Genomic DNA, 18,495 nt, shown 5'->3' with positions numbered 1-18,495 from the left:
TTGATGCCTTCTCTCCCAATGTATCTGTTACCTCACTCCTTAGCACACTCTATCACATGTTTGAAATGAAATGAAGAAAGCTTTCATCAGTTTGAATCTTACTGGTGTTCCACAAAGATTATTTATATAACGGACTGACTTTTTTTTTTTTTTTTTCTGGCTGGTGCCTTAGACATAGTTTGCATGAGTGGCTGTGAATGATTCCTAGCTGTAGAGGCCATACAGAGTACAGAATTTCTGACTCTTTTGCCCTGTGCAGCTGTTATGGCTGATATTATAAAACCCACTTAAACTAATGATTGTTAAAAGGACAGGCAGCTGAATGAATTGCACAGCAAAATAGTGCAACGCTGGGAATAGTCCCAGACAAGGGCAACAAAATGGGAAAGCATTAAAAGTATACGTCGAAAAACCCAAACACCACCACAAATCTGTTTACTCCTAATTTAGGATTTCCAGACAGCAGTGCCTTACGCTGCAGCCTGCTGAAAAATTGTGAGGCAGCCGCAAAACAGCTGGAAGTCAGACTGATTTCAGGCAGCCTTTCATAAACTGATTAGGTTATTAAAATTTAACACATCAGCAAGTTTATGAACAAATGTATTTCCAGAATGAAATGCTGACATATACACATCTGCATTTTAAAAAAACATGTGGATGTGGCATGCCTGCTTCACATGTGGTTTTTTTGGTAAGAGAACATCCTCTTTCACATCTGACGCCATGCAAGCATCTTCACTCTAGAGATACACCAGTGTTGACTCTATCTGGAGATGTAGTTCTATTAATAAATAAATGAGAATTTGAAATGCACTTTTAATATAGGAACACTAAAGATTTAAATGGCATTCAACATTTGATACAGTTACCTAATTAGTATTGAACTGACTGCTTAGTATCCTGAGCCAGCTACTCTGAGTCTGAACCAAGCATCATAATGCTAGCTAGAATATGACCCAATTAAAAAAAAGGAATTTTTATTTGTTGTTCAAAACTGAGGAAAGCATTGGATGTAGTAGACTACTCTTTTTAAAGCAGGACATGAATCCTCTATAAGAAAAAATATAGAGATACAGAATAAGAATATGATGGCAGAAATATGCCACCAGGTCCATTGAGTCTGCCCATTAAGAAAGCATTAGAAAGGTTTATCCTGCTTGCTAAAGATTACTATGTGCCAGGGAATACCAGTTTGTATGGTGTTGGTTAAAAGTATATATTGTTTGATGGTAAGAAAAATGGGAAAGGAAGAAAGGATCTGCTGGGTGACTGGGTGATGTAATAGGGATGCTGGTGCTGGCAGATTTGAAGGTTTTGATTGGAAGTTAAAGGTGTGGGAATGCTGGGGATTGTGGGAGGGTGGTGATAAACGGTGGAGAAAAGCAGGTTGGATCCATTTCTAATCCCGCCTTTTCTCTCCTTGATGGTCATGGCATTTTTTTGGTTCCAGAGGCTTGCATCTGATTACGGAAATTATAGTGGGTAATTAATGTGATTTGTAACACTTTCAATAGCAGAGAATGTATGTAAATGAGAAAAGCTTTTCATGCCTAGTTTTTACCTGTTAGACTTTAAGCGATTCATCCAAGGGTAAGCATGTCTGGGATTCGCCGTGTCAGATTGGTTCGGCATATAGAAGCAGCAGCGGCAGGATTAGTTAGAGGCAGGCGCGGCAGACTAAGGATGTGCACTGATTTTTTTTTTGTGCCATTTTCGTTTCGGGTCATTATCTGTTAGATATAATTTTTTAAATGGTTCAGAAGGTATTTATTTCGTGTCTTACTTTCCAAGTTAGTGCGCACTAACATGACTTAGTGCACACTAACTGGAAGTTAGTGCGCACTAACTATAGTTAGTGTGCACAAACTGAAGATGTTACCAATCAGTTAAAAAGTGTAAATTTGGGAGGAATTCTTTAGCTAGAGGTATAGTTCTGCATTTCATTAGCTGCCTCCTTAGTTACCGGTACTTGTTTGTGTTGCTATGATTGCAAGGTGGTGTTTGTAGGAGTAACAAGTGTAAACAAACAAGTGATGTAATTTTATAGTATCAAGTTCTAGTCAGCAATAGTATGTAACACAAATGCATATTCAGAATTCACCAATCCTTTTGTATTTTAGGAAAGGGGCCCTGGCATTTTGGGATATGCATACTTTGAATTCCCCTGGTGTGAGTCTGTATGTTTGGGGGGGGGGGGGGGTGACTGGTGAGAGGGAAAGTGATTTGGGTGAATGTATGGGGTGACAGGTGGGAGAGAGTCTGGTTGGGGTGGTGAATGGAGAGAGAGAGGCAGCCTGGTGAGTGTGTGGGGTAACCTGTCACCCCATACAGTTACCCCAGTCACCCCCCCCCCCCACACACACACACACACACACACACCCGGCTGCCTCTCTTTCCCACATGCCACCCCATATCATCACCCCAGTCACTTCCCCTATCACTAGACCCACCCCATTCACAACATGCTGTCGTTCTCTCTCACCAGTCACTACCCCAAGAAGTCTCTCTCACCTGTCACCCCCTCTCATAGTAACATAGTAATGACAGCAGAAAAAGACCAAAATGGCCCATCTAGTCTGCCCAGCAAGTCTGCCCAGCAAGCTTCCCAAGGTAGTAACTGCCGCTCCATGCAGGTTACCCCTATGTTTCTCTTAAGGGTAGTAACTGCCGCTCTGTGCCGGTTAAGCTTTTTTATTTATTCCCATCCTCTAGCCTTTTAGGGATCCATAGTGTTTATCCCACACCCCTTTGAAATCCTTCACAGTTTTAGTCTTCACCACTTCCTCTGGAAGGGCATCCCAGGCATCCACCATCCTCTCAATGAAGAAATATTTCCTGACATTGGTTCTAAGTCTTCCTCCCTGGAGTTTCAAATCGTGACCTCCTAACCTAATTCTACTAAATTATTTCCAGTGGAAAAGGTTTCCAGTTACTCCCCCTCTTGCTAATCACCCCTCCCCCCCCCCCCCCATGTACCAGGCTGAATCTCTCTCAACAGTCACCATCTCAATCAGCTTCTCTTGCCCACCCATCACTCCCCAGTCACCCTAGTCACTCCCCCTCTCAAAAGTCACACTACATACATGGCTGTCGCTCTCTCACCAGTCACAACTTCAACCAGTCTCGCTCCTATCTGTCACCCTATATAGTCACCCCATTCACCCCCTCTCACCACTCACCACTCCAATCAGTCTCTCTCCCATCTGTCAACCCATATAGCCACCTAAGTCACTCCCCCTCTCACCAGTCACCCCCCCCCCACACACACACACCAGGCTGCCTCTCTTTCACCAGTCACCACCTCAACCATTCTCTCTCATGTCACCCCATAGTTTCTCCATTCACCCCTCTCACCACTCACCACTCCAATCAGTCTCTCTCCTACCTGTCACTCCATATAGCCACCCCAGTCACTCCTCCTCTCAGCAGTCACCCCCATATACCAGGCTGCCTCTCTCTCACCAGTCACCACCCCAACCAGACTCTCTCCCACCCACCATCCCAATCATTCATCCCAGACACGTCCCCTCTCACCAGTTACCACCCCTCCCTCACCCAAACACACAGACAGACACCAGGGGAATTAAAAGTATGCATGTACCAAAATGACAGAGCCCCTTTCCTAAAATACAAAGGGATTGGCAAATTCAAAATATGCATTTGTAATGCATGCTTTTGCATTTGCTGACCAGAAACTTGATGGTATTAAATATTTATTATATCAATTGTATGCTTATGTTTGTTACCAGGCACTGGCCATCCCCCCACAAATACCACCTTGCAACCTTGGCATCCCAAACAATAACTATGGGAAGCATAACCATAGCTCTAGCTAACAATCTGCTCCCTCAATTGACACTTTTTAACTGATTGCTAACATCCAGTTACTGCGCACTAACATGAAATACTAATTTTTATGAAATTTCATCTTTTTTTTTTTCATTTCATGGCACTTCCAAAAAGAGATGAAATAGACAATTTTGTTGCCATTATCTATTTCATTTAAAACAAATGTACATCTCTACAGCAGACTGAAGGGATTGGCAGTGTTGGCAGCAAGCCGGGTTGAGGTTACTTCTGGTGCATCATTAGGTCAGTCAGGGGCGTCAGTTATAAAGGCGAGAAATGGTTGTGATCATAAGCATCACTAGTCTGTGTCAGAAACAGATGGCTCAGATGTCATTGAGAATTCCAATTCAGGCTTTTGGGAACTTCAACAGTGCAGTGGATGGAAGAGCAAGGCAGGCATGAAGGTAAGTGCATTCCCTGATATTACAGGGAAGAAAAGAGGCAAGTGTGCAGACATGGCCTTACTGCTACTGGAGCCGATGTGAGTGAGGACCATGAGACAGGTGAGCAGAGGCAGTAATGGGTCAGCTTCTTTAGGATCAGTTGGTATTACAAGAAGGTCTGGGTTAAGGGGGGAGAGACATTCAGCTCAGCAGGTGATAGCTATATCTGGTGAAGTGTTGGAAAGCAGTAGATCTTGCATTGCAGAAGCTTTGACAGAAAGTCAGAAGGGTGTCTGCAGCACTCGGGAGTCTGATGATGGAGACAGGAACAATTCTCTCCCTGGGGAGTGAGTATAGTAGGCAAGGGGCTATGGAGAATGGTAATAGAAGAGTACCTATTGAGTGAAGGTGGGAGTCAATTGGGTAGTGGGAGGGTAGGGAGGTCAGGGAATTTAATATGGTATAACAACCAGCATTGGTTACATTAACTGAATTATGGGAGTATGTACCTCAATTACTGAGAAAAAGGATTAGGAAGCACGGGTACATAAATATATTTAAATTATTGGATGGATATAAGAAATAAGGGGAGGCAAAGAAGATGAAAAAGCGGGATGAGGAGTTCGGGGGAAAAAGGAGAATACAAGAAATATCATCAACTGGGTGAGAGCCTTTTTTCTGTTTGGTGAATCTTTATGGAGGGGAGATGGATATGATCTGGTGTAATACGGACCAATGCTGGCTTATGGTTATGCAATTTTGAAAACTTATCAAAAATTAGAAGTTTGGGCTTGATTAAATTATGAGAAAAATTTAGAGATAAAATAATAAGCTTTTGGGTATGCAAGATATAAATCTATGGTTATTACATATAATACAGAGGAGTCAGGTCCATTCAAGTCAAAAGTTGAGGGAAAAGGCAGGGTGCCAATGTGCCCATGACAGGACAATGGGCACATGGGCACTGGATCAGCTGCAGCTGCCCAGTTTGCTAGCATGCCAGTGATCCTGAAGTGTGTTGGAAATTTAACAGATTTCAAATCTGCCCCTTTTCAGATTGCAAATTTTGTCATGCATATGCAAACTGTACTGCCAAAAACCCAGTTTTTAAGTGTGGAAAGCAAGGACTGTTTGGTGGTGGACAGCAGAATAAATGATGGGGATGCTTTTCAGTGAGCTTCCATGGTGTATAGGGTTCAAGCAATGAAACTGTGGTTACAAATGTATGGCAAGAAACAGGATGCCAAGTTACTGCCTGAGGGATTTGAGTTTTGCTTTGTTATTCTTTTCTGTGGGCATATCAAGAATAATGGGGTAGCTAATTCTGTATCAGTTCAGTTGATGCCAGATGTTGTGATGAAGAAGTTGGAAGGAGAAAAAGAATTGGGGCATATTACGGGTCCTTTTAAGTCTAGGCCTTTCTCTACTATGTTTGTATCTCCACTGGCAGCAATACCTAAGATAGATGCAGGAAAGCTTTGATTAGTACATAATATTTGTCATATCCTGCCAGCAGATCAGTTAATGAATTTCTTCCAAAGGAGCTCTGCACCATACCGACTGCATCCTATGACACCACAATTGTGCTTGTAAGACAGTGCGGTATGGTGAATCAGATGACATATGGCACGATAAACTCAGTTCCCAACACAACAAATGGTTTTCCTGTTTACAGTCCTTTCCTCTATCTGTGCAAGTGTTTCTTATTACCAGGACATGGGAAACCTTCATCATCTGGGGCTTGACTAAGTGAGGCCACCAGGTGGCCTCGGTATCCTTTGTTGGGACAGGAAAACCCATCCAAATCTGGTAGAATTAGATAATTCACAGTCTCTGCACAAAGAGCCCAAATCCTCTCTCACCAGAGGCTGAAGACTCCAAGTCAGTGTCGTCAATAGTTGTTCAGGTGTTTTTACTCACAGTTAGGTGTCTCTCTTTCTCTCTCATTCTCACTATCTTTTCCATTTATCATATCCCAAGTTGGAAGGGATCAACTGAGGAGCAAGCAGCTCTTCAGGTAGGAAGGGGCAGCATAAAGCTTCCTCCCAGCAGCTTTTTTAACAAAATCTTTTCCCTTAACAGAGTCCACAAATACCAGAAGGTTCTTTGAACCAGGTCCCCACCATACCTCTGGTCCCTGAAGAGGGGCAGGTCTTCCTTACCCTGGCCCCTTAAGAACTGGGTTCCCTGTGCCATGAACCCAGGCAACACCTAGGGGTCTCTCAAGGCTTCCTCCCATGAAAAAGGTACAAAATCCCAGTATAATAACCCTGGAGGTAAGCCCAGCCAACTAGTTAGTGAACTGGAAGTGAAGCCTACCAACTTTATTCAGGATCCCCTCCGCATAGGTTACAAAATCTGGCCCTATGAGTATTTCCATTATTTCCTATGGAAAAAATAGTCTTGACTTACAACCAACTTGTTAAAGTACTTTTGACACTTCTGGTACCCTTTTACCCCTTTAAAGTGCCTTTGGCTATTCATGTTACTTTGGTGCCACTTTGCCACAGTCTAAGTACCTTGGAGCTCTTTTCTCGTTCTAATGATTGCTCCCCAGACGTTTCATCAGAATTGATAAGAAAACCCCAATTCTGCAGCCAAAAATAGGCTGCAAATACTTCCCCCATTGACTTTAATGGCAAAACGAAAAACGAATGAAACTAATCAACAAATTGGTTTTCCCTCCTATGAAACTAATGAAATGAATTTGGGTCCCAGCAAAATGAAACGAAACGAATGTTTTCCTTCTGCACATCCCTAGCCTCTATATCGCTCCATGGTGAGACCGCACCTTGAATACCGTGTGAAGTTCTGGTCACCACATCTCAAAAAGGATATAGCTGCACTGGAGAAAGTGCAGAGAAGGGTGAGCAAAATGATAAGGGGCAAGGAACAGCTGCGCTATGAAGAAAGGCTATGAAGAAAGTTTGGAGAAGAGACAACTGAAGGGGGATATGATAGAAGTCTTCAAAATCATGAAAGGTTATTTACTCTCTCAAATAATAGAAGGACCAGGGGGCACTCCATGAAGTTAGCAAGTAGCTCATTTAAAACAAATCGAAGAACATTCCTTCTACTTTCAGCTCCAGACCACTTGGCAAATTGCTGAGGTATCTCTAAGATGATATCTTTTGTCATTGTAAGGACTTTGATCTGATTAGGAATGGTTTGTTATTAGCACTTTAGAATCAATATATATTTGTGGAAGATTTTCTATTTCATCACGTTATGCTATTATTTGACAGAAGCTAATTGATGTGCATAGTTTTGCCAAGAAAATGTATGTGTATACTTTTAAGGCTAAATTTCAGAGCCATTTACATACATAAAACTATAGGCCTTATTTTCCAGGTGGCTCACACGCGATAAGGAACGTTTCACACGCGAAAAGTCCCTTATCGCGTGCGATACCAAAATGGGGGCGGAGTCGGCCCCAGAAGAGGAGGAGTCATTGTGTCACCGGGTCCGACTCCGCGAAGACGCCATGGACGACGAAAAGGTAAGGCCCTTTTCGCATCCGAGTTCGCGCCTAATAGCTACACCTTCTATGGTGGCGCTATTGGGTGCGAAACCGGCAGCGATTGCACCGCGACGGTGCGATCGCTGCCGGCTAGCACAGGCCCGCCCCCCGTTTCAGCTCCCCGCCCCTCATTCCCTAAAGTATCGCAGGCCTGCGATACTTTAGAAAATGAGGCCTTAAGTTTTATGTATGAAAATGCCTATTGGAAAATAGCCCGAGGCTCAGTGCATATTAAAGCAAGTGAATAACCCGGTAACACAGGTATTTTGACATGATCTGGAGAAAGGCATTCCTGAGATGAAGAGGGAGGCTTTGGAGTTGAAAATTATGTACATAGGAGTGAATTTTCAAAGGAGTTACATACACAAAAGAAGCAGATACTTCAATTTTCAAAAGTCCATTTATGTGCGCAAAGTCCATTTACACATGTAAAACCTTTTGAAAATTCTATGGAGTAATTTTTCAAAGGAGATCTGTGAATACAAATAGCAATTTTCAAAACCCTTTTATGTGTATTAATCCTTTTGAAAAATTACCTCCATTTTTTAATTTTAAAAAGTATGCATGTATGTTAACCCACGCAAATTTTACCCTAGAAAGAGGAGCTGTAACTTTATGCATGTTATTCTTGCACATACCAGGCCAATTATGACTGAATTTTCAAAGCAAATGTATACGCATAAATTCACTTTGAAAATTTGGGCTATAGTCTGAGTGTTCATGGAAAGCTTAGACTTTTCCAAACTGCGCATGGTTAATAAAATTACCCTCTTAAAAATCTTAAAGAATGCACGTAAGTCCCAACCCCACCCAATCTCTCCCCCCGAAACATCTCTCCCCTATGCATGTAAAAGTACAGTGTGTATGCAAATACTTTTTGCATGTATCATTCATGCAATTTCTAAAGACCCATTTCTGAAGGAACAGCTTTATCTGCAGAAGTCCCTTTGAAAATTACCCTCATAGTTGTTTAATATATCGTAATTTAAGAAGATGTTATATATAGAAATTGATTTGGATCTGTAAGCAATTTTATACTTATAAAGTAGAACTATACATTTGGACCAGACAACAATTTGTCAGAAAAGTGATTTCTTTAAGAGATTGCCACTGCACTAGATATACCACTTTTAGAAGAAACACTCTGAAATAATAATATATGTTGTGCCACCTTTAGACTCAGTGAGTGAATTCTGGCCAGCTTCCATTAACAAACCTCTTTTTATGTTTTATTGAACATGCAGAAAATAATTTATAAAATTTCCTGTTTTGGTGCTGGTCTCATTGTTTAACTAAATAAAGACATCTGTGCCAAAACAGATTCAGTAGTACTCGGTGTTTTATATGACAAACTTTCACCCAGCCCGTGTTAGATATAGCAAACTCAAGAGAAAAAGTTTCCTTTAAGAAATCCGAACATCACCACACAATTTAGGAAGATCAAACACAAAATATTCCTTTAAGTCTTATCACACCATATAGCTATGATTTTATTGTGCATATAAAAATACTTGACTGAAAATAAATCTGTATTACTAGTTTCTTTGTTTTGTTATGTTACCTGGTCATACATCCTTTTTGCCTTTAATGTGGTTTAGTAAGGACTTTATCTATCCAAAATTGAGACTGTCCAGTTATTCACTAATGGCTACATTTTAAATCCCCTGCGTGCAGGGAAAACGAGGGCTACACGGGTGGCCGGGCCCCTTTGAAGATGCACACGGCGCGAGCAAGGCCCGGCCACGCCCGTAACTTCCCCTTACACGCAGAAGTGCCGGGCCCAAGAAAAGGGGCAGGGAGGGGCAGAGCTAGAGGCGGCCGGTACAGTGGCCATTTGCCGCTGTGCCGGGGGATCGCACGCCGGCAGCCTGCTGGTGTGTGCAACTTACACCGGATCAGGAGCTGGCGTAAGTTCTGAAACAACGAAAATAAAAAAAGTTATGCCCTGAAAAGGGATCGGGGAAGAGAGGGGAAGAGGGAGGGAGGGTAGGTAGGGGGGTTTGAAAGTTCCCTCCCAGTCCGCTACTTAATTGGAGTGGACTGGGAGGGAACTGGGGGAGGCCCGATCTTGTTGCCGCATGTAAACTAGCCAAATCTACCCCCCCCCCCCTCCATGCACCGGCCCAGATTTTATAACATGCGCACCGAGTAGCACGTGCACATGGAGGCGCGCACCTATGTTTTTAAAATCTACCATTACGTTTGACAATAAAAAATAATCACGTCATATTTAAAAAAAAAAAAAAAAAAGATCACATATGCCACCTCTAATCACCTTTAAGGATGATCTCTGCTCAGTATCACAATTACATATAAACTACATCACATTCTACATGATGCTCATTCTCCCTTTCCTGATACGCAGGGTCACTCTCAAAATATTATCTTACGGTAATCAATCCAGTCTTGATAACACTGGTTTTGTCCAGCAACCCCCCCTATCATTTGTGAGGAACGTGCATGGTATTTTTGTCACAAAATGTGTGATTCAAGAGTTCAGTTTTCTGTTACTCCAATGCTCCTATATATGATGATCAAATGCACTATAACTAATTTACAGCAGACATTTCAGAGTGTGACAGCAATGTAATAACACATCTTGCTTTTTGAATCCCTGCTCTTCAGTGATACTAACAGTACTCCAAAATGAGCTCAGTGAGATTATTGCAAGGGTTGTCAAAATACTGTCATCTGGATATTTACCAGCAACACTGAAATGTGCTTCGGCTCAACCCTTTCTCAAGCAACCTAATCTTGATCAATCTTTTTTTCAACTAAAGTCCCAATTCGTCACTACCATTCTTGGTAAGATAACCAAGGCAATAGTCCTAAAGCTGCTTCAATAATTAATTGAGCAAAATGAGATACTTGCTTTTCACCTCCACCACAGCACCAAAACTCTTCTTCTTTCTAGTGTTGACTTTTTTTTTTAAGAGGTTTGACAGTGGTCAAATGTACATATTGGTGCTTCTTGACCTATTTTCAGCATGTGACACTATTGCTTATGAGATCTTGTTGAGTTGTTTAGTTGATTTGATATCACTGGTATATTTTTGCAATAGTTTTGGTCTTTTTTGACTGGTCATTTTCACTAGATGAGAATTGGACAGACCTCTTCTTCTTGGGTTGCTGTAGAGACAGGGCTGCCTCAAGGTTTTGTCATCTCTGCAGATCATCTCTGCAGATCATCTTAGCAGATCTTGATGTGACCTACTGTCTCTACACAATGGTATTCAGTTTGCAGTACCATTTTCCTCTTCTGTTATTGAAACATTATGTAGAGTAAATACCTGCATTACAAGCATAAATAGTTGGAGGTATGCAAACCAATTAAGATTAAATGTGGGCAAAACTGAATTGGTGGTACTGTCTAGGTTCACATCTTTGGATCTTCTTTCCTCTCTTCAAATAGGGAATTCGTTTTTCCCTTTTTCTTCAACCGTGTAGAGCTTAGATATTATTCTTCATTCCACTTTATTGTTCGTTCGACAGATCAAGGCAGTAACTCACTGGTTATTATAAACTCCGTATGTTGAAACAATTTAAGCCATTTTTTAACTTTCAAGAATTTCGGTCAGCTTTGCAAGCATTGTGAGGTTCAGGGTTGGACAACTGTAATGCATTATATAGCAGGTTGTCTATGATTTTTACAAGTTTTGCAGAATATTGCTGCATTGATATTGATGGGTATGAGTCAGTGACTGCATCTGTCTCACTTCTTGCACTCTTTACATTAGTTCTCAATTTACTAGTTCATCAGATTTAAAATCTTGGTATTGGGCCAGATTTTAAAAGGGTTACGCATGCCGGGCCTATTTTAAAAAGGCCTAGTGATGCACGTAAAGCCCCGGGACTCATGTAAGTCCCGGGGCTTTACAAAAGAGGTGGTCTGGGGGTGGGGACGGAGCGGTCTGTGGGTGGGGTGGGGGCAAGGCCAGAGGCCTCTGATAGAGCGTCCAAAGGCAGGCGCAAAAGGTAAGATAATAATTTTGGGGGGGGTTAGAGTAGGGCTAATGGGGGGAAAGGTTAGGTGAAGGGGTGGGAAGGTCAGTTTAGGGGGAAGGGAACAGGAGAAAGCAGCGCTGCTCGGCATGCGCAAGGTGCACAATTGCACACCCCCTTGCACGCGCTGACCCCCGATTTTATAACATGAGCACACATGTTATAAAATTGAGCATACATATGCACGCGCCGGGTAGTGCGTGCACATGTAGGCCACACGCGCTTCTTTTAAAATCTAGCCCATTGGTTTTAAAGTGCATAATGAGAAAGCTGCTTATGAATTGTGCTCAGCACCAATTCCGCAGCTGAGGTTACAAAGTTCAAATTTGTGGGACATCCTCTTACATCACGTCGCTCAACTATATGAGACAAGAAAACAAGTCTTTTCAATAACAAAGCCTACCATCTGGAATATCATCCCTGATTCAATACGAGCTGATCCCTGATTAACATCATTTAATAAAAGGAAAAAGGGTTTACTATTTACCGAAGATCTATTTAATTTTACCATTCCTTGGTTTGTTTCTGTTGTATGTTGATTATATTCTTATAGTATCTGAATGTAGTCCACTTTGAAGTGGCAGGAAGGTGGAATATAAATCAAATAAAGAAATAAGTAAAAATGTTTTATTTTGTTTGCCACCTAATATTTTGATATACAGCAACTTAGAAATAATGTTAAATACATAAATAAACAAATATTACAAATATCTGGAATTTAACTAAGGCAACTACAGTGAGCATGCTCATACTCTGAAGTCAAAACAAACTAAACACAAAAGATGCTGGCTCACACTTCAGACACAAGGGATATGCATTCCTTTGAAATTATTATTATTATTATTATTATTATTTGTGGTTTTTATATACCGATAACCGTTTTCACATCGTATCGGTTTACAAGGAACATAGAGATAGAAAGGCAAATGCATGGCACAACGAGTACATGGAATACAAAAGAATAAAATAAACTTCAATTAATCAATAACATGGACTATCTGGGAAACAGGAAAAATGAAAAATGGGAAACCGGGTAAACAGGTAATGCATATGGGATGCATTACATAAAGTTGGGAGGGAGGAGAAATAAAATGGAAGGGAGACCTGACTAAGTACCATTTGGAAATCGGAGTTTAGTGGAGGAATAGTTCTGTATACCGTGGAGGTGAAGTGTGGAAGGGTTAGGGGACTGGCAAAAATGGTTATAGTTCTGTATCCTGTGGAGGTGAAGTGTGGAAGGGTTAGGGGAAGGCCTGTTTGAAAAGCCAAGTTTTCAGTTTCTTTTCAAATTTTGCTGTGCAAGATTCTGTGCGGAGATCAGCGGGCATGGCATTCCATGTTGAGGGACCTGCTATTGAGAAAGCTCTCTTCATAGTGGAGGCGAGTTTGGTGAGTTTCAGGGCAGGTAACTGGAGGGTTCCTTGGTATGCTGTTCATGTAGGTCTGATGGAGGAGTGGTTCGTGAAGCCATTGCGTGTTTTTGTTCACTAGGGATTTATGTATGAGGGATAAGGTTTTGTATTGTATTCTCGAGTTAATGGGGAGCCAGTGAAAATGGGAAATTTGAATAAGATTTCCCATTTCTTTTCATTTATTTTTTTAATGCAAAATGAAAGAAAAAACATTAACATGTTGTTCAAATTCCTTTGTTTAGTTTGAAAAACTTAGGGTAACCACACAGCAGCAAACTAAACTAAAAACCCTCTTGGGCCCTCCACTGTGGCCCCCTCCACCCACCCTCTTGGATCCTCCCACCCCATTTATTAATGTTAGGTCTTCACAATGCAGAAGCAATCCCTTGTTTGCCAATGACAGCAGCAGCAGCAGATTGGAGTTAGCACCATTGTTCATTTCTTTCATAACCTGGCACCATTTTGAATGGTGGACATTAACAATGGTGCTGGCCTAGGTCTCCTGGTGCCATTTGCAATTTCAGCACTGGCAAAGCAAGAACGAATAGGGATCACTTATGCCCATGAAGACAGGATAAATAAATGGGGTAAGAGGGTCCTGGGTAGGGGTGGGCGTATGGGAGAGAACCGAGGAGAGCTTTGTTTTGTTTTTCATGGTGAGTCAGGGACCTGACTTTTTCTTTTTTCTGTTTCAAATAAATAAAATGAAAACAAAAATGAGAAAACAAAATAAAATTTAAAAAAAATACTTTTGCATTAGAGTGGAGGAGAATCCTAGTGGTTAGAGCAGTGGGCTACAGCTCATAGAAACCAGGCTTCAAATCCCACTGTTGCTCTTTGTGAGATTGGGCAAGTCACTTTATCCAGATGATCTTCCTAGTGTGAGGACATGACCAGGGAAGTATGCCAACCCTAGAGTCGTTAGAATGATTACGTAGAGGATATCACAGTAGTCTTTTTTCATTGATAAATTTTATGTATGTACAGTATAGAGATGATATTTCCCAAATCCGGCATGTCTTAGGCCAGGTGTACGTAACTCTTGGCCTCATGGGTCTAAGGTGAGATTCCAGACCAAAGTTATACAACCCTGGACCTCAAGAAAAAGTTATCAAAGTAACTGAAATGCATGAATTAGCCAGCTAGTTAAACCAAATGCATGCACAATTTATCTGTAATATCTTATAAATATTAATTATAGACATCCCGAATCCCAGAAAAGTCTGAGGCCCTCAACGACCAGAATTATGCATCCCTTTCCAAGACTGTATAGGATAATTAGGGTCACCTTAAACAACGTGTCCTTTATAGAGATGTTTTTTCAAGGTAAATACCATGCTGTATTATTTCCAACTTAAATCTCTCCTCCAGCATTATGAATTTACATGCAATAAGGTGCAGACTTTGCTATTCTGGAAGAATCTTGACATTCAAACTAAAATGATGTATCTATAGATTTTTTAACTTCTGTACAATATAACATTCTCATAAAATATTAATTCATGGTCTAATTTAAAGTCTAATTTTGTGATGATCTTTCTTCCTTCCATTCAAGTCACACAATTATTACTGTTTCTCATTAAGTTTTCACTTTTTTTTCCTGTCATTTTGGATCAACATGCATACATCAGTTATATAAGTTTACAGCAACATTGTCTTGGATATGGACTGGCTATAAATCATATTTTTTTTCTGACAGTGTATCAAAAAAGAAAAAGCAATCATAGATTCTGTTGTTAAATATGAAAACATCATAGGCTGGTTCCATATGTAAAGCTGGATCCATATGAATAAACTCCAACTCAGATGTTCCTTGCATTATTTTCTTATCGATCACTGTCTTTGTTCTTTACAATTTAGTACAACTAATGTGAACAGCACTGACTGTGAAAGCCAAAAATAGGACTATCCTGAGGTGATGATAAGTAGCAAAGGCTAATCCCTACAGATGACAAAGTAAGCACTTAGAAGACCAGCAGGCTCAAAGTAGCCACCTACCAAGGTGCTGCTATCATTACTCAGATCCATCTTGCCAGGAAAAGGCCCCCAAGTTGTTCCAACCGGAAGCTGCTGCCGAGACTGAATTCTGTGTCCCCCATCCTTCTGGAACACTTCCAACTCTCCTGCAGAGGTAGAACACAAGGCATGTTCAGAGTATTTTTGGTTTGGCCCTGAACAGCATTCACCTCCCATTTTGTGTATGTTTTGCAAGAACAGGGTGCTCCCTATTCAATGACTGAGATTTAATTATGCTTGTCTGAATAACAACTGATCCTGTCAGCCATATGCAAAAAAAAAAAAAAAAACCCAACAGCAAATCCTTTTCTTCATAATAAAATATTCAAATGCTGCTTGTACAGTCCTTTTTCTTTCTTTTCACACAGCTATTTTGAGGACACATTTATGCTATCTGCTAAGTCTGTGTACAGTACAATAGCCATTCTTTCTGACTCTTTCCTCTGCTGTGGGAAGAGGAGGTAAAATATGAACGCTGTAAACTAGAACAGGGCATTGGATTAACAACCTCTGTATTCTATCGTGCCAGGGAGAGACTGAAGCTGCTAGGACTAACTTGTTTACACTGTTGTTTTTTTAAACACAGGAATGCTAATCACCACTATTATAATGTTTTAAAGAGCTAGAAGAAAGTAGAGGAGTAGCCCCATGGTAAGAGCAACAGTTTGTAAACCAGGGAAGCCAGGATTCAAATCCTGCTGACATTCTCTGGGCAAATCACTTTACCATCCATTGCCTCAGGCACAAACGTGGGGCCTGATTTACTAAGCTGTTCCCCATGGAAACAGAAGGGGGGGGGGGAAAAAAACATTAGCACAGCAGGCACTTAGACTCTAAGCCCTCTGAGGACAGGGAAATGGCTACACAGCCTGGAATGAATCTGCTTTGAAGTGACTGACTAGTCACAACAGTTGGAACATAAATCACCCTACTCGGGGTAAATTTCTTATTCAAAAAGGCAGGTAATAAATCCAAATAAATAATATATTCTGATCAAAATATACAAATGCAACTTCTGATACTGCCAGGGAAAAAAACAAGTACATGGATGGCTTATAGCAGAGCTTTCCAAAGTGTGTGTCGGGACACATTAGTGTGTCGCCTGTAGTGTGGAGGTGTGTCGCCCGGTCCACAGGGCCGGCGGAAGCAGGGAACTGTAGCAGGAAGATCGGCGGGCAGTGGTGGAGCTTACATCACCACGGCCCGAAGAAAAGGGTCACGTTCACTCCTCCTCCTTCCTGCCTGTGCAGCCCTGGAAGAAAAACGTTGCCAGAGCCGCGTGGGCAGGAAGGAGGAGGAGCATCTGCTGCGTACAGAAGAAGAGCAGCATTAATGGGCCGTTGCGGATCCCACGTCGCGACGGCCCGAGAAGAGGAGGAAACTCGATAGCAGGGCCGCTGCGGATCCCACGTCGCGGCAGCCCGAGAAGAGGAGGAAACCCGATAGCAGGGCCGCTGCAGATCCCATGTCACGGCCAGGGAAGATCAGGGCCTCTGAAGAGCCCATCCTTCGGCAACCCGTGCAGAGGGACAGCATGTGCCAGTGAAAGCCTGTGCTTGAGCAAGAGAGCATGTAGGAGTGAGAGAGCCTGTGTGTGTGAGAGTGAGACAGCATGTGCACGAGAGAGGAGAGACAGTATGTATGTATGTATGAGAGAGAGGCATGTGAGAGTGAGAGCTGTGGATGTGTGAGATTGCATGTGAGTGAGAGCCTGTGTGTGTGAGAATGTGTGAGATAGCGTGTGAGAATGAGAACCTGATTGTGTGTTTGAGGGAAGACAGATGGAGAGAAAAGAAATAGAAAAAAAGACCCTGTAAAAGGAATTGGCAAAAAAACAAGAAAGGAAAGGTGGAAAAAAAAGCCTGTGACCAACCGATTAGAAAACTAAGATCAGACAGCAAAGGTAAAAAAAAAAATTACTTTTTAGTGATTGGCACATGTAATCTTTATGAATGTGCAAGAGTAGCACTTTCTCTATGTCGATCTCACAATGTACGAGATCAGCATGGAGGAAGTGGAAGCCTGCAAATATTTATTATGAGATAGGTTGTGTTGTGAAACATTTTATTTATGTATATATTTAAGGAAACATACATAAATTGTTGAAATACATTTTGTTCGTTTAACCTTTAACTTCTGGTTTGCTGGTAGACTGAATTACTGTGTCACGAAATTATGTTTGTCTAAAAAGTGTGTCACCAACATGAAAAGTTTGGAAAGCTCTGGCTTATAGAATAAATATCCTTTTAAATGTGACAAACTGAATATTGTTAATGTCATTCTGATATATCCTTACGGGCGGATTTTAAATGCCCTGCTCGCGTAAATCTGCCCGGATTTACGCAAGCAGGGCCCTCGCGTGCCGGCGTGCCTATTTTGCATAGGCCGCCGGCGCACGCAGAGCCCCGGGACGCGCGTAAGTCCCGGGGTTTTTTTAAGGGGGCGTGTTGGGGGCAGGGTAGAATGACGTGGCATTTCAGGGGCGGGACCGTGGGCGTGGCGCCGGCCCGGGGGCGTGGTCGAGGCCTCCGGACCAGCCCCCAGGTCGGATGACGGCGTGCCAGCAGTCCGCTGGCGCGCGTAGATTTACGTCTGCTTCTAGCAGGCGTAAATCGAGGGACAAAGGTAAGGGAGGGGTTTAGATAGGGCCGGGGGGGGGTGGGTTAGGTAGGGGAAGGGAGGGGAATGTGAGGGGAGAGCGAAAGAAAGTTCCCTCCGAGGCCACTCCGATTTCGGAGCGGCCTTGGAGGGAACGGAGACAGGCTGCGCGGCTCGGCGCACGCAGGCTGCCCAAAATTGGCAGCCTTGCGCGTGCCGATCCAGGATTTTATAAGATAGATACGCACATAGCCGCGCGTATCTTATAAAATCCAGCGTACTTTTGTTTGCGCCTGCTGCGCGAACAAAAGTACGCGATCGCGCTCTTTTTTAAAATCTACCCCTTAATTTTTAGGGGTATTTCTTTATGTCCTTTAAAAAAAGAAAAACTCCTTTGCATGCCTTTTTCTTATGCAAGTGTTTACTATATACATGCAACTGGATCTTATCGCCATTCAAACAGGAGGGTGACCAACAGCTGACATTATTCAGTGTTTCGACACCCTCCTGTTTGAATGGCAATAGGATCTCTTTGCGTCTGAATAGCGTTCTAAAACTTCTGAAGCTTAAGTGCCAAGCTATAAATTATAAGACAGTGCCTATTTAAGTAGTATCATAGTGAGGATGCCATCTTCACAGTTTTCACCACTGTACTGCGGACGTCATGTTTAATTCATGAGCACTTTGGTACCTTTAAAAGTTCCAGTAGCTATAG

General features: G+C 42.1%; 1 protein-coding gene across 3 annotated transcripts in view; it reads right to left on the bottom strand.

Moving 5' to 3' along the window:
- The window catches only part of ZFPM2 (zinc finger protein, FOG family member 2), a 1,143,438-nt gene that overhangs the window by 615,398 nt on the left and 509,545 nt on the right, over window positions 1-18,495 (bottom strand). For all 3 annotated transcript variants that reach the window (XM_029591865.1, XM_029591867.1, XM_029591866.1), the window contains one exon: window positions 15,165-15,289. In XM_029591865.1, coding sequence (XP_029447725.1) covers window positions 15,165-15,289 — 125 coding nt within the window. The remainder of the gene's footprint in view (window positions 1-15,164; window positions 15,290-18,495) is intronic.

The sequence above is a fragment of the Rhinatrema bivittatum genome, chromosome 2, assembly GCF_901001135.1.
Source record: "Rhinatrema bivittatum chromosome 2, aRhiBiv1.1, whole genome shotgun sequence".
NCBI classification, from domain to species: Eukaryota; Metazoa; Chordata; class Amphibia; order Gymnophiona; family Rhinatrematidae; genus Rhinatrema; species Rhinatrema bivittatum.
Note: the sequence above shows the minus strand (reverse complement) of the source record. Positions and strands in the feature narration are given on the sequence as shown.